Source organism: Rhinopithecus roxellana, chromosome 11, assembly GCF_007565055.1.
Source record: "Rhinopithecus roxellana isolate Shanxi Qingling chromosome 11, ASM756505v1, whole genome shotgun sequence".
NCBI lineage: Eukaryota > Metazoa > Chordata > Mammalia > Primates > Cercopithecidae > Rhinopithecus > Rhinopithecus roxellana.
Genome location: NC_044559.1, coordinates 37478828 through 37496511, shown reverse-complemented (window position 1 = coordinate 37496511; position 17684 = coordinate 37478828). Strand labels below are relative to the sequence as shown.

General features: G+C 37.8%; 1 protein-coding gene and 1 pseudogene across 1 annotated transcript in view; one reads left to right on the top strand and one right to left on the bottom strand.

Moving 5' to 3' along the window:
* Positions 1-16175, bottom strand: part of PNLIPRP3 (pancreatic lipase related protein 3) — a 49548-nt gene extending 33373 nt beyond the window's left edge. The window contains 3 exon segments of the mRNA XM_010388900.2: positions 800-919; positions 7130-7284; positions 16019-16175. Coding sequence (XP_010387202.2) covers positions 800-919; positions 7130-7284; positions 16019-16067 — 324 coding nt within the window. The 5' untranslated portion in view covers positions 16068-16175.
* Positions 3994-4585, top strand: LOC115900288 (annotated as a pseudogene).
* Positions 16176-17684: the final 1509 nt, after the last annotated feature.

Genomic DNA, 17684 nt, shown 5'->3' with positions numbered 1-17684 from the left:
CACTTGGCACTTCTTCTTCCTGCTGCCTTGTGAAGCGGTGCCTTCTGTCATATTGTAAGTTCCCTGAGGCCTCCCCAGCCATGCTGAACTGTGAGTCAATTAAACCTCTTTCCTTTATAAATTACCCAGTCTAGTGCAGTTCTTTATAGCAGTATGAAGATGGACTAATACATAGGTATTAATAGAGAACTACTACAGGCTAGGCTCTGTCCTAACCCATATATGTATATATATGCACACACACACATATTAGTAATTAGCACCTATACATTAGAACCTAGCACCTATACATTAGTACCTATGTCATTGAGTGAGAATTAAATTTATATATAAATACATATATTAAGTATATATAAAATACATATATATAAATTTAATTCTCACTCAGTGAGATAGGTACTAATGTTATCTTCACTATATGGCCTTATAAATATTTAATTGCTTATAAAGTTAGTAGTCTATTAATCTTAAGCATAGGAGAGAAAGATTAATTTTGTCGAGTTAACTTGGAAATTGTTTTTCTTAAATTAAATGAGAAATTGATCATGCCATTTAATCTTCTGTCAAGAGAAGAATTTATTCAAGAGTGATTATACAAATTTCTTCCCCTTGTAATCTGTGCAATTTATAATAAAAATAAATGGGAAATGGATAACTCATTTGAGGCCCTGTAACACGGATCATTGTGGATAACTGAATGGAAGATTTCCATGAATATACATCAATACCTTGCAAAGTACATTCATGTTAAACATAAAGCTCGCATGCTAGTGTAAAGAGGAGTTTATTCATGTCATACATTGCACATGTCTCTCTGCCATTTGCCATCTGTTTTCCATCCAGCTATGTTGATACGGGTGATCTTGTCTGTTCCAAAATATGAGGCTTGGATAGTTGAAGAATTAACTGCACTGATCTCCTGTTTCAAGCAGAAAGAGATTAAGGAAAAATAGTAATTAAAAATTATTTAATAGTTAGTAGACCTATTCCAAAGCTGCTCAAAAGTGTTTCACTAAATTTGATTTTTAACAACCTTCTTTAATATATTTTTACTAAATAGTTACTGCTACATACTATAAAAGTACCATAAATTATTTTTATTATTATTTAGAGACAGGTTCTCACTGTGTTGCCCAGGCTGAAGTGCAATGACTCCATCATAACTCACTGCAGTTGCAAACTCCTGGGCTCAAGCCATCTGACCGCCTCAGCCTCCTCAGTAGTTGGACTACAGACACATGCCACCACACATGGCTTATTATAAACAATTTTTTTTTTTTTTAGAGACAGGGTCTCACTATGTTGCCTAGGCTGATCTTGAACTCCTGGCCTCAAGTGATCTTCCTACCTCAGCCTCCTGAGTCGCTGGGATTAGAGACATGAGCCACCACATCTAGCTCAAAAAATTAATGCATCATACAATGCAGTATACAAATTCAACACAAGGAGAGAAAACATCTTTGATTTTTAAAGTAATGTTTGCAAGACAATGTAGGGAAGTTTAAATCAGAATTTCAATAAATCTTACTTTTGTATAACATTTCTCAGTGATCAGTGTAATTCATGAGAATTAAAACATGCCTAGAAGCATGCCAAAAACATTGCAAAAATGGAGATTGTCCACCCCACTCTATGAGTAAGGAATTGAGGTTAGAATCTCATCACATGAAATATACCAGCATATTGAAGACAATTTTATATGACTATGTCAAACATTCTTTTGTATTGCTTGTATTTTGTTGGATTGCCTTAACAACAAAACTCTCAAAGACTTTAGGAGACTATACATTTAAGTGATTTTGTTATTTAAAACAATAAAAGGCACAAGTATAAGCGATTCTATTGGAAAAAATGAATACTTAAATCAGCAAATAGCAAGTCTGACAGTGGTGAATCCTATAATCTGGAAGCAGTACATTTAGATATTTATGAAATTCAAACAAAGAGCCTATTTCTGGCTATCTGTGTTTAATAGTAATGCAATTAATCATACAATTTGCTGGCTAGGTAAAGTGTCTCCAAGACTGTAAGCTAATGGTTACGAGAGTCATAAGCTGGCTTGCTCAGTAATTATAATAGCTAACACTCCTGTCTGTCTATTTGCCAGGCATTGTTCTAAGCACTTTATGGAGTAGCTCATTTAACTCTCACAACACTGTGAGGTAGCTACTAATTTTAAAAATTAGAAAAGGGGACACTGAGGGGCCAAGTAACTTGCCAAAAAGTACTGCAGCTAATGAATCCTGGAGCCAGGGTTCAAATCCACATGGCCTTTGAAGTTAGGTGCTTAACCACTGGACCCTCAAGTCATGTTCTGATTATGGTTTTCTCTGCTGATAGGGCCCAAACTAGATGTGGGATTTGCTGAAGTGGGCAATAAAATCAATTGTCTTCAGGCCTTCTAGGGAGCATTTTTCTGCTAAATAATCCAATCCAAGTACAAAAACATGATTCCATCTACGTATCTAAGAGACTCCAGATGCTCACTCATTTCAACTCTCTTAGGCCCAGCTGGAGCGCCTCAAACACCTACTATAGTCCCGTTTCTACATCAGAAAAACCTTTTGGAGGGAATTTAATCTGAAAAAAATTGTTTATTCTTTTCTCAACATGAGAATAGTTTGAATAGGTGAGACCTCAAGCAAACTTCCAAGTGGCATTCTAACAGATATTGTGGGGTCTGAGTATCTGTTGTCATGCTAGTGTAAAGAGGAGCTCATTCACATCATGCATCGCACGTGTCTGTCTGCCATCTGCCATCTGGTTTCCATCCAGGTATGCTGATATGGGTGATCTTGTCTGAGATCACTGAGGAGTTTCATCAAGTAGCATAGGTGGAGAAAACACTTTGGTTCACTTCACTTTCACTCTGGCACAACCCTCTAAAGTAGCTTTTCAACATAAATGTGGGAAACTCCATACAGCATCATGGGATCAAAAGAAGACAGCTTAGATTCTGCTGCCACAAGGATAGAAACCAGGAAATGATGCCAATATCGTACAGAATAGGTTATCGAGAGGAAGAGTTAATTAAAGTATCAAGGTTTTTCTGGGCCTTTTAGCATTCTTTGACTGAGTAGACATGAAGCATAATAGGTATGAGATCAATCTATTCTGAAGACTACATTTCCAGTGGTATCATCTCTAGCAAGTACAAAATAGTTACCAGTTAGGTATGTTCTAACCTTGACTAAAGCTGCAGACACAGAAACTACTGGAAGTGTGCAACATGTCCGTCACCACCAGTGACTGCATAAGTCACTATAGGTTAAGGTGTCATGGATTCATGGGTGAAGTAGGTTGGTTTTATTCTTACAGAAAGGTAAAAAGGTAACTTAAAGACCTGTGACTTTCAGGAGACCAAGTTTATTGTACCACACCACATTTACCTTTGACAATTCCTCACTTGGAGAAGGGAGTATGTTAACTGTATAGAGTTAATTTCTGATTTGTTTATAAATGAGTCCAATTCATATAACATATGAGTCAGGTCTGTGGAAATCCTTATTTTAATTACACACTTTGACTCATCCTATATCACAGTTGTTAGAAAAACACTTTAACAGCAAACAATAGGCTTCCATCCATTACAAATTTCAGATACATATCTGGTTTAATTACACAGGATTCTTTCCAAATGGAGGGAAGTGGGGAAGGCATGAAGAACATTATTTAGGGAAGTATTTAGTTTTCCAATTTTCTTTTCATTGGCAAGAGGACCCAGCTTCACCTAAACACTGTCTTTATCACCTTCTGTTTTACTGACTGTGCTCCAAAGAATTCAAGTGCATAGCCACTTATATAAAAGGATAAAAGGATCCATGAGCCTGATTAGCCCTAAGAGTGAAGATCAGGGAATAGAGTTAGTCCTAAGTGGATAAATATGCCCTGAACGTCCTAAAAGGCAGAGAAGCTGCCCCCAAATACTTGTATTCAGCATAGATTCTCTTCACTTAAAAAAAAGTTAATCTACTAGCGAAAAATACAGTCAGGATGGCTGAAGGTGACCCCAAGAAACCAAAGGACAAGGTGTCTGTTTATGCCGTCTCATACATGCAGAGAAGAACATAAGAAGAAAAAACCCAGAGGTCGCTGTCAGTTTTGCAGAATTTTCCAAGAAGTGCTTTGAGGGGTGGAAGACAATGTCCAGGAAAGAGAAATCTAAATTTGATGAAATGGCAAAGGTGATTAAAGTGCGCTATGATCGGGAAATGAAGGATTATAGACCAGTTAAGGGAGGCAAGAAGAAGGATCCTAATGTCCCCAAAAGGCCACTGTCTGGATTCTTCCTGTTGTATTCAGAATTCTGCGCCAAGATCAAATCCACAAACCCTGGCATCTCTATTGGAGATGTAGCAAAAAAGCTGGGTGAGATGTGGAATAACTTAAATGACAGCAAAAAAGCAGCCTTACATCACTAAGGCGGCAAAGCTGAAGGAGAAGCATGAGAAGGATGTTGCTGACTCTTAAGTCGAAAGTAAAATTTGATGGCACATAGCGTCCTGCTAAAGTTGCCTGGGAAAAGGTGGAAGAGGAAGATGAAGAAGACAGAGAAGAAGAGGAGGAGGAGGGGGAGGAGGAATAAAGAAACTGTTTATCTGTCTCCTTGTGAATACTTAGAGTAGGGGAGCCCTGTAATTGACACATTTCTTATTTGAGAAGTGTCTGTTGCCCACATTAGGTTTAATTACAGAGTTTGATCATGATCATATTGTAGTCTCTGAAAGTGCTCTAGAAATAGTCAGTGGTTTACATGAAGTGGCCACAGGTGTCTGGAGCACCCTGAAACTGTATGAAAGTTGTACATATTTCCAAACATTTTTAAAATGAAAATGCAAAGAAAGTTAAGATACACATAGCATTAAAATCAACATTTTAACCATTTTAAAGGGTAAACTCAGTGGCATTAAGTCATTCATGTTGTCATGCAGCTATCACTACCATCTTTCTCCAGAACTGTTTCATCACCCCAAACTAAAAGTCTGTACCCATCAAACAGGAACTCTCCATTACCTACTCCAGGTATCTCCTATAAATGAAACCATAGATTATTTGTCCCTTGGTGTCTGGCTTATTAGCAAAATGTTTTGAAGAGTCATCCATGTTATATTATGTATTAGCATTTCACTTCTTTTTAAAGCTGAGTAATATTCCTCTCTTTACTTCTTGATAATTACAAAACTCAAACTTTCGAGGAATATTTCTTTATAAGGTCTCTATACCCATAGTAAGAACTTTTTTTCCTTGTTCTAGAGACAGCCACATCTACAGAATTGGTCAAATTCATATAGCATATGCGTCAGGCCTGGGGAAATCCTTGTTTTAAGTACATAACTTGATTTATCCTGTATCTTAGTTGTTGAAAAACACTTTAACAGCAAACAATTGGGCTTGTATCCATTACAAAATTCAGGTACAGATCTGGTTTAATTACACATGATTCTTTCCAAATGGAGGGAAGTGGAGAAGGTGTGAAGGACATTATTTAGGGAAATACTCATCTACAGATGGCAAATTTCAGTAAAGAGTAGTGTGTACATATGTATGTGTGTCTGGTGAGTAGAGAGCTACAAATCAGACCATATTTGTATGGTAGGAAGGCATAGGAGAAGGCTGTCTTGGCTGGCAAGGCCCAGCAGTATGTGATGGGCCTGATGGAAAGTAAGCCCCAAGGCTACAGATTCAGGTAAAGACTGGAAATGGTCTTCTCTGGCCTCCCTTTTTTCCTGCTCCCTAAATATAGATTCTCCATCCACTCCTAGTCCTGCCCTCGTTTCTCTGCTTCTGAGATTTCATGTATTCTTTGGGTTTCAATTTTCAACTCCAGCCAGAAGACTTTTGAATCTTTTTCTCCAGTTCTGGGCTGCCTGCTTGGCTGTCAGACTAACATCTCCAATAGGTTGCTCAAGCCTCACCTGTCCAGAATCTAACTCCTCTTTTATCCTCAATTTTTTTGATAAGAGGGTTATCATTTTCCCAATCATTTACGTGTGAAATCTCAGACTAGTTTATGATGTTTATCATGTTGATTTTCTATTATCATACTCACTTTCATTACTGCAGTTCAGGTGTGTTTCCCATGTGTGATCCAAACTGCACTATAGCTTTCTATTTAACACTGTCAAATGGAACTTTCTGTGATGATGGAAATATTCTATATCTGTACTGTCCAGTATGGTAGCCACTAACCACATGTGGCTATTGAGCACTTGAAATGTGGCTGGTGTGGCTGATGAACTGAGTTTTTAATTTGATTTAATTGTTAATAGTCACATGTGACCAGTGGCTATTATGTTAGCACAGTTCTAAGTGGTCTCATAGTCACCTCTGATCTCTTCCAGCTTCAGACAAGAGAGCAACTGCAGCCACAGTAAATGCCCTAAAGCAGCTCTGAAAAGCTCTCAGTGGGGCCTCATGATTTACAGGAGGAAGTACAAACTCCACAGGAAGGAACAAAATTTGTTCCTCAACTACTTTTCTAACTAACCTTACTTTTGAAGACTCCTTCTGTACCGCTAGACTAACCCAACGCATCATCCATCAGATGCGCCTGTGGTTTCTCTTCTTTATGTTCATGCCACTTCCTTTGCCATTACCCTGCTTACCTCTGCTCGTGAGCATCTTGTCCATCCTGCAGGATACACCTCAAGCACATGTCCTCCTCAAAATGTTACCTGGTTCCATCCCTGACCTCAAGGTGAGCTCTTCTTCACTTTGTTCTCAGAGTCTTTCAGTTGCATCTTACATCACAGATCATAATTTGTGTTGCAAGAAAGGTATTTGTTTATATATGCCATTTCTTCCACTGTAATAAACTCAAGACTGTTCTGTTTATTCAGTTCAATAGATGATAGGCATTGTTGTTTATCCACAGTCTTACAGATGGAAGGTTCTCAGTTAGCACACTGACTGAACATAATGTCTTTTACCTCTTATGAAATAACAACATAAGAGCTATCTTCATATTTAAATCAGATATATCAAAACAGATAATATAGAACAGATAACATACAAAACAATCGGACTCATAATACTGAAAAGAAATGTTACCGTATCTATGTCTTCTGTATCTATAGGCAAATCTTATATTTTAGAATAATCCATGTGTGAAGGCTGCAAGTTAGCTTACCTGATAGGCATTGGGATTGTGTATAGTGTAGAGCAGGAAACGAGTGTTTATCTTCTCTGGAGACCAGGGTAAACCTACCAACTCTGTTGAGAAAGTCCTGGTCCATGGTAAACCATCTTTGAAACACCCTAACCTTTCATAGCAAACTTCTTTTCCTGCAGCAAAAAGGCGGAGTGTCAGTAATAGAGGAACCAGGCTTACAGAGAGGCTGTGTTTCTCACTATGAGTTAAAGTAGGCTTTAATTTCAGAAATTAACCCCTTATTGAATTTATGGCTTGAAAATATTTTCTCCCATTCTATAGGGTTGCCTTTTCATTTTGTTGATTAGTTCCTTTACTGTGCAGAAGTTTTTTGTTTAATGCAATCCCACTCATTTATTTATTTTACTTTTGTTGTCTATGCTTTTGTTGTCATATTAAAAAAAAAAATCATTGCTAAAGCCAGCAACAAGGAGATTTTTCCTATGTTTTCTCCTAGGAGTTATATAATTTCAAGTCTTACATTTAAGTCTTTATTCCAAGTTAATTTTGTATATGGCATAAGATAAGAGTTCAATTTCATTCTTTTGTGTGTGGATATCCAATACTCCCAACACCATTTGTTGAACAAGCCTATCATTGTATATCCTTGGCACCCTTGTCAAAGACTAGCTGACCATATACACATGGGTTTATAATTTTGTATGTGGCATAAGGGTTCAATTTTATTCTTTTGTATGTGGATATCCAATTTTCCCAACACCATTTGGTGAAGAAGCCAATCGTTTCCTCATTGTATATTCTTGGCACCCTTGTCAAAGACTAGTTGACCATATACACATGGGTGTATTTCTGGACCCTCTACTCTGTTCCATTTGTTTGTGTGTCTGTTTTTATGTCAGTATCACACTGTCTTGATTAATATAGTTTTGTAGTAAGTATAGTTTTGAATCAGGAAGTGTGCTGCTTCCAGCTTTGTTCCTCTTTCTTAAGATTGCTTTGTTATTTGGGGTCTTTTGTGGTTCCACGTTAATACCTAAGGAACTCACACAACTCAATAGCAAAAAATAAAATAACTACATTTAAAAATAGGCAAGGACCTGAACAGACATTTTCCTTAAGAAGCATACAAATGGCCAACAGCCATATGAAAAGATGCTCAACATTGTGAATCACTATGAAAATGTAAATCAAAACCTTAATGAGATATCATCCCACACTTGTTAGGATGGTACTGGCCACATTCCAGCCCCAGCAAAGCTCAGCCAGAAGGGCAGGCTTGAAGCCAAGAGATAACAGCTCAATAACCCAGCACATGCCACTCTTCACTTTGTCTCACCTCTTCCTCCAACGCGGTCAATAACACTGTTTTGTTTTTGTTTGTTTGTTTGTTTGCTCATTTATTGACTTCTATTATAAATTTAAATAGTAACTTTCTATTTTTTGATCCATACATCATATTTGTTAGAACTTGACTCCCAGTTTCCTAAGAGGAAGATTTTAGTGGTACTGCCTCTCCCTCTCTGCCTCCCTTCCAGCTTCCAAGGTCTGTCAGCTTCATAATGTTGCTTTCATGCTATCAAGATTGATAATATTCAGACTTTGCTCTATAGGCATAATTAATCCTTCCATGTTTTGTCTACAGGCTGACTCCAAATGTTGAGAATCAATGAACAGAATTTATATTATTATGACTAGATAAATATTTTTGCCTTCAGTCAACTCACATGCTATAATTACATTTCCTTTTCTGCACTTCCATTGTTCAGACACTCATTCCCTTCAAAGGAGACAATTCAAATGAATTGTCTTTCCTAATATTTGAATTACTCAGGATCAGTGTCATTGTAGTTTACTCCATATTTGGATTATGCCTTTCTTATACTGTTTGTGTTTTCCTGTATTCTCTGGTTGCCTTTTTTTCTCTTCCTGGAAGAATGAACATGTACCTTCTTCAATATATTCCTACTATATTACAGCTTCTTAATATTTCTCCTGCCTGGAATCTATTCTGATCCTTTTCTAATTTGAACCAGTGACTACATAGTTGGATCATGGCTTTCTAAAACAACCTTCCGTTTTCCCTAGAATGCCCAGCTGCTTTTATTTTTTGCATTCTGTTGCTTTTTTTCTCCAGGTTCGCAACTACATTATTCAGTCTATGGATTTTAAAATGAAGGTTTTAAAAACTAGTCCTTATTTTCTGTGTTTATCACTTCCCAGGGTTATCTGCCACTGTGCTCTTTTTTCCATAAGGAAATACTCACAGAGAGTGTAAAGTTAAAGGAAAATACGTGTGATAAAGCAGACTGAGCGACATTATAAGGTATTAAAGCTACTTCAGAAAAAATTGAAAGATTAATAGTTCTGTAAAAATAATGTTTGCTATAAAATTAATATATTGAAATTGGATCAATAACTTAAGTGGCCAATAATAAAGGATATAGTTTTGAAATTATGGTATTGAGGAATATTATGCGGCCATTAAAAACATTTATAGAGAATTTGTAATAATATCTGTAATGGAAAAAAATAAAATTAAAAGAAAGTGTACCAAAATATTAATGGTGAATCCCAGTGGTTTTTATTTTCTTATTTATACTTGTCTATGTTATAAAATTTTCAGTAATAAATATGAATTACCTTTATAATAATGAAAAAGTCACAAAAGGACAGAAAGAGTACTTCTTTACCAAATGATGCCCAGTCTGGTTTTTCCTTTTTGTCTTACTACTGCTAATAAAAAATACCAAAAACAGATTTAGCCTTATGTGTCGTACATATGAAAAAATGACAAAATGAAGACTTAGAAAAAGTGATGATCTAAGTGAAATGTATTGCTATTTGCGGCAGGAAAATAACTGAACCCTTATGCCGGTTACTCTATCACTTAGTGGAATTGGGAAGTATAGCCTAGCTTTTGCTAGGTTATGTTGTGGTAATAAACAGCCCTCCACATCTCATTGGCTTACAAACATTAAGGTTTATTTGTTGCTCATGTTATCCTTTGGCTGCAGTGGTCTTAGATTTGGCCTAGCTCTGATTTTCCAGTCTTCTGCATTGCAGGACCCAAGCTAAATGAGCAGGCTCTGTTTTGAGCATGTGTCTCTTGGGGTAGAGGAAAAGGATGCAACTGGGGAACCATGCAAAGGCTCTTAAAGGTGTCTAGACTTAGAATGCTCTCTTCCATGTCATGTGGCCAAAGGTAAATGTGTATAAGGGTCTTACAGGGATGGAGAGTCAATGTGGGGAACAACAATACAATCTACACACTACGGAAGGGTATGTAGATGTCAGTTTCTGTAAGTACCATCAGTATGACAACCTCACATGTTCTACAAGAATGAAAACCTGTTATTTTAATTTGTATTTATTTAATTATCAGAAACTTTGAATATCCTTTTGTGCATTTCTGACAGTTTGTACCTCTTCTGCGGATGAGATATTTGTGTCCTATGCATATTTTGCTTTTTTCTTTTCTTTTATTTTTTGAGATGGAATCTCGCTCTGTTGCCCAGGCTGGAGTACAGTGGCACGATCTCAGCTCACTGCAAGCTCCCCCTCCTGGGTTCACGCCATTCTCCTGCCTCAGCCTCCCGAGTAGCTGGGACTACAGGCTCCCGCCACTATGCGCGGCTAATGTTTTGTATTTTTAGTAGGTTTCAATGTGTTAGTGGGGTTTCAATGTGTTAGCCAGGAAAGTCGCCGTCTCCTGACCTCGTGATCTGCCCACCTCGGCCCCCCAGAGTGCTGGGATTATAGGCGTGAGCCACCACGCCTGGCATTTTATTTTATTTCTTTGAGATGAAGTCTCACTCTGTCGCCCAGGCTGGAGTGCAGTGGCGCGATCTCGGCTCACTGCAAGCTCCGCCTCCCAGGTTCCCGCCATTCTCCTGCCTCAGCCTCCAGAGTAGCTGGGACTACAGGCGCCCGCCACCTCGCCCGGGTAATTTTTTGTATTTTTAGTAGAGACGGGGTTTCACTATGTTAGCCAGGATGGTCTCGATCTTCTGATCTCGTGATCCGCGCGCCTCAGCCTCCCAAAGTCCTGGGATTACAGGCTTGAGCCACTGTGCCTGGCCTTTATTTTTATTTTTATTACTTAAATGCTTTCTTCACCTTTACTGATTTATTTCCAGTTTCTTCAGTTCTTGAGTCCTTATATTTTAATATATTATCTAGTTGAAATGCTTTATTTCCCCTTTGGCCTAAGAATTCTTTAAAGAAACATTTGAAAAACAGCACATTAGTGTTAATTGGTTAAGAAATCATGTAAATTGGCGTATAGTTCATATCTTCCTAATTTCCACTTTCTAAAGGAGTCACTTCTCAGTCTTACTGTGAGGAGGCTTTTCCAAAGACGTAAAAAAGCTGGAAAGTAGGTTCGATAATTTCTATTAAAGAAATATTTGCTTCTTTGAGTGCCTCTTATTTGCCAGATGCTATTAGCACTGGAATTCAGCATTGGAAGAAACAATTCTAGCCCTCATCGAGTATATAATCTAGTAGGGGATGTAGAAACAGACAGTAAATAAGAGTAAGTTTTTTGAAAATGGCTACGTTAAAACAGTGACAGGTGCTGGGAGGAACCTAAAGCAGGGAAGGGATGAGGGTGTTTGTGTGTTTAGGTGAGGAGTGGTTTGCAGTTTAAATAGGGTGTCCAGGGTAGCATTTGCATCAAGACCTGAGGGGGAGAGGAGCAAACAACGTGCAGATATGCGGGACAGCATTCCAGACAGAGGGAAGGAAAGTACAAGACTTTGCAAGGAAGCGGAGAGCCTATTGTGATTGAGGAATTAGGAGGCATCCAGACTAGGACCCAGGGAATGGAGACAGGGAGAAGACATTGCTCCACAATGTCTTATTCTGCAATTTAAAAATCTAAAAATCTCTGGGGAAACATAGTTGCTTTTGGGTTTCTTTATTTATTTGTTTTCTAGTTTGCAGTAACTAATTTGGCAGCAATAACAGACCTAAAGCTATTTATAGTCTTTATCCCATTTAATGTGAGATTAAATTATGTGGGATAATAGGCGTGTATTTTGCCACATAAATATTCATGTGATTAAATATGGGGTGCTGTCCTAGATTTTTCTGGAAATTATGTATTATATACAGTATGTTTTCCATAGCATGTTTCTAAAATAATAATTTAAAAAGCTAACATTTGGAATGCATCTGGCCTCCAGGAGTTTGAATAGGGTAGGTGGATGAGTAGCAGGGGACAATGCTAGGCGGTAACAGAGGGCTGAAGCATATAGTACTTGGTAGGCCACTGGGAGGACTTTGGCTTTTACTCTGAAGTGAGATGGGAAGCCACTGGAGGACTCTGAGCAGAAAAGTGACATGGACTGACTTGATTTAGCTTCTGTTCAGTCGATTCTGAGAAGAGATTGAAGCAGGGCAAGGGTAGAGGAAGAGGTCAGCTAGGACTCTATTATAACAAACTATCAGATAAGAGACAATGGTGGCTAAGACTAGGGTGGTAGCAGTGGAGGTGGTTGCAAGTGGTCAGGTTCTGCATAGGTTTTGAAGGAGGATCCAAAGAGATGTGCTGACTAACTGGCGGTGAGGTATGACAGAAAGAAACGTCAAGGATGATGCAAGGTGTTTTGGCCAGAGCACCTGGAAGTCCATTAGTTGTGAAAACTTTGAGATGAACAGATTTGGGGGTAGATATTGAGAGTTCAGTTCTGGATAAGTAGATTTGATATGAATTAGATACCTAAGTGGAGCTGTCTCAGAGGCAGTTTTATATATGAGACTGGGATTCCAGGGAGAAGTTCAGCTGGAGATATTACACTTGGAAGTCATTAGCATAAATGGTAGGTACCAGAAGATTGACGGCAATGGACTCTGCTACAGATTTAATAGATGAGATATAGGTAATAATACAAATGAATGTAGACTCAATTGTTAAATTTATGGCAGCTGTGTAATAGATATGTGGTGTGTAGGAGAAATATATGTATTATCTAAATTTTACATAACTATGTATTTTGTTAAAGTAACTTCTTATTAGGCAGCGATTTCTCTCCTCAATTCCCTTCTTAGCCAGGGTAAATCCTACAGTCAATTATAAGCACACCCCTGTACTCTCCTTGAACTTCTCTCCTGTTCTTGCTTCACTTGGCTTAACCACAACTCTAGTTAAGCCCAACACTTCACCTATTTCCTGCCTACACCTGTGCAGCTGAATATGCCTGGAGGAAATCACATACCATACTGACTATATCACTTTTAATTTGTGGTTATGAAATTAAAGCAGATCCTAAAGCTGCCCAGCCATCGTATCATATTTTCCTAGGCCCTTCGTTTTCCCGGGCTCCTGGGTTATTTCATTCTTCTCCCCTCTCAAACCTCTAACATTTTCATGCCCACCAACCCTCTTGGCTGATGACCCTGTTTCCTATTTCAATAGGAAACCAGAAACAGAGAGAAGGGACCTTTTACAAGCTCCCAGCATGTCTATCCAGCTACCTGCAGATACCTGCCCTTCTATTCTGCCTTCACTCTGTTCACAAGAGACGAACTGTCTTTGTCCCTCACAAAGGCAAACCTTCATCCTATTAGGACTCCATCTTCTCTCATCTACTGAGGGGTAAGACTCAACATTACTCCCTTCTCTTTCTCCTGCTTTACCAAGTTTCCTCCTCTCTACTGGATCATTCCTAGCCTCACATAAACATGCTGTTATTTCTTTCATTTTAAGTTGACTGCTAGGCTAACTCTCCTAGTTTCCTAACACTTCACTGAGTACTTCTTGGCAGTCTTCTTTGCTAGTTTGCCCTCATCTTCCTGATTTCTCAATGAGGAAATGTCCTAGGACTCAGTAATTCCATCTTCCTTCTCTACGTGCAGTCACTCCCTTGTTGATCTTGTCTGTATTCATGGCTTTAAACATCATCTCAGCAGATCAGGGTAAGCTGCCTATTGCTTAATTCTGCCTTCACCAGTCTAACTGCTTTCAACATTCAATTAGGACTGTCCTGGGGCAGGAGAATCATGCAAAATAGAATATAGTCCTTGAAATATGAAAACTAACGCTAGTCCTATCTCCTTCATTTTTTTTGCCAATAGAGAAGAGCTGGAGGTCAGAGACTAAAAAACACTGAACTGAAAGTCAAGATTGGCCAATTCCACCAGCTAGCGCCAAGATGTTACACAATGAATCTCTCTGTTTTGTTTTCTTCACCTGTGTAAATAAGAACGGACACTTATTGATTGCTCACTACTAATATGTCCCAAATCCCATGCCAAGCATTTTACATGAATTACAGGTTGAGTATCCCTTATCCAAAATGTTTGAGACCAGAAGTGTTTCAGATTTCGGGTTTTGGTATGTTTGCCTATACACAATAAGATATATTGGGGACAAGGCCCAAGTCTTAATACAAAATTCATTTCTGTTTCATATATACCTTGTACACATAGGCTAAAGGTAATTTTATACAGTATTTTAATAATTTTGTGCATGAAACAAAGTTTGTGTTAAGTATTTATATGTGAAATATTCTACTTGTGGCATCATATTAGTGCTCAAAATGTTTCAGAGTTTGGAGAAGTTTAGATTTCAGATTTTTGGGTTAGAGATGGTCAACTTGCATCTTATTTAATTTGCACGACCCTATAATGTTATTTTGGTTACTGTCCTGTTTTTACAGATGAATCAACTGAGGCTTAGAAAGGTTAAGTATTTGTTTAAAGTTAAGTAACTGCCAAGCCGCAGAACGAGGACTAAAACCCAAGAAGATTCATAATTCAAACCGGTGGTTGAACTGAATGTTAGATGTGATGACTCTCTTCTTACCACCATACTATTTCAACCAACTACACGATACGTTACAGCAAAGGGGTGGATGTCATTCAACACTGAAATTATTTGATTCTAGTTTGGTTAAAATAAATCAACTAATTTTAGTGTTTGTTTATAGGCACAATATTAAACATGGATGGTAAAAGTAGCCCAAACCACTAACTCCTTACACAGTAATGTCTAAGGAGTCCATATATAAAGAGCAAACATGTCAATGAATGTTGAGTTAATGTTTAAGAAACGTCCGCAGACTAATATCCTTCCAGAAAACTGTGACTCAAGTGGAAAAAAAGAACATTCCAATTGACACTAATAATTAGTTAATTCATTCAATTATTGAGTATCTACTATGAGTCAGCTACTGAATTTGGAGATTTGTGTATATTTTCTCATTTATTGCTATGTACCCATCTTAGAAATGAAGAAATTGAGACTTTAAGCCCATAAGACTAGTAAGTGGGCCGGGCGTGGTGGCTCAAGCCTGTAATCCCAGCACTTTGGGAGGCCGAGGAGGGCGGATTACGAGGTCAGGAGATCGAGACCAACTTGGCTAACCCGGTGAAACTCCGTCTCTACTAAAAAAATACAAAGAACTAGCCGGGCGAGGTGACGGGCGCCTGTAGTCCCAGCTACTCGGGAGGCTGAGGCAGGAGAATGGCGTGAACCTGGGGGGCGGAGCTTGCAGTGAGCCGAGATCCGGCCACTGCACTCCAGCCTGGGCGACAGAGCAAGACTCCGTCTCAAAAAAAAAAAAAAAAAAAAAAAAAAGACTAGTAAGTGGCAGAGCTAGGAGCCCACAAGACTGTCCAGCAACTCTTTCATATTGTTGGAAATAGATGCTTCTTTATATTCATAAGACTCATTCAGTATTAAGTGATGCACTTGGCCATTGATAATTTTATGATAAATGAAAAAATAAATAAATACGAAGAAATATAAACAGCCAATATTTTAAACATATTCGTAAAAATAATAAACTACTTAGAATGAAGTTAGCAATAGTAATTTCTAAATAATAAGTTCATGTCAATTACATTTCAGATGTAAGTATACTCGTTATTTTTAAAGAGCTTATTATAAATTATGAATCTTACCTCTTGATGTGCCAAAGAACAAGAATACAACAATCCAAATTCCAAGCATCTAAGCTGATTTTTTAAATCACATAAGAATCTTCTTGAAGATCTTTACTTGTAAAGTCACCTCACTATTAAAATACTAAGTGGTTTTCTTCACAATGATGCAACTCAATGTTTAAACTCTACATTTAGAAGAACATGTTATTCCACCTTATGCTCTGCAAAGTAAATAAAATTATCGGGGTGTGCCTTACATCTTGTGATTGGTAATGGAAACTTCCAAGGTTTTGCTGTTTCATTATTAGTAATATTTTGGTTAAGCACAAACTGAGTCACTCTTGAAAGTTACTTTAAGGTTACAAGATACTAGATAATAAGCATTTAGAAGTTAATATTTTTTTCCAAACCAGGATTAGACACTTTCAGAATTTTTTTTTCCTAACACATTTCTGTGTGTAAGCATCCCACTTAATACAAACAGACCCTGCTACAAGATGTTCCAAGTTCAATAACAAACATAGCTAATCTTTTCCTCTTACCTGTGTGGCAGTATAATATGGTAGTTATCATCATTGTCTTCAGAGCCCGAATCCTGGGTCCAAATTCTGCCTCTGCTACTTACTAGCAGTGTGACCTTGGGCTAGTAAGCCTCACTATTCCTTTCCTTACCTGTAAAATGGGAATGATCATGGTTCCTAGCTCATATGCTAAATAAGATGATTGAATTATTTATTGTCTGAATAGCACCTGGTACATAGTAAGTACTATATTACATGTTAATTTTTGGCACCATCATTGTTCAACTCTGTTAATGGGTATATGGGCAAATTGATGTTCACATACAGCTAAATCCACCCTTACATGATTGCACATAGGCTTCATGATATACTTTAATGTAATAGAAACTTGCCATTTTGGCTACTATGTTAACTTAAAGTGATGAGCAATTCAATCTACAGATATTCTTAGTCAGTTTCTCAATTTTTAAATGCTCATAGAAAATAGCTAACATTATTTCTTAGTTTTTCCTAACTTTTTCTTTCTCACTGTAATAATATTAAAGTTTCAAAGATTTATGAGGCACAGCCTTTTCATACAAACTTTGTTACATTATGCAAGAATTAGACAAATAAAAGATTATGAACAAGAGTACCTCCAAGTCCTGGATGCTTTATTTAGTTGAAACATTTCCTGGTATTCATGGCAGCCAGTCTACACTGCCATGTGGACCTGCACTAATTAGAGAATTAACTATTCAACAGCACCAAGCAGTGTGCTGGGCACGCTGTGGATGCCCATACCATGGAAAAATCATGCTCTAAAAGCTTCACTAGTTACAACTGGTTGTTTTTTTTTTTTTTTTTTTCCAAGCAACATTTCAAGAATCAATGTTTTCAGCCATACCTGTAAGATAAGTATGAATAACATTTAATACATTCATGAGTAGGAGCTCTCAGAAGACTACATGTTATTTATATCTGCATCCCAAGTGACAAGCACAATGTCTGGGACTTAGTAGGTACTTAATAAGCATTTTTAAACTAAAAAGTACAAAGACCGGCCGGGCACGGTGGCTCAAGCCTGTAATCCCAGCACTTTGGGAGGCCGAGACGGGCGGATCACAAGGTCAGGAGATCGAGACCATCCTGGCTAACACGGTGAAACCCCGTCTCTACTAAAA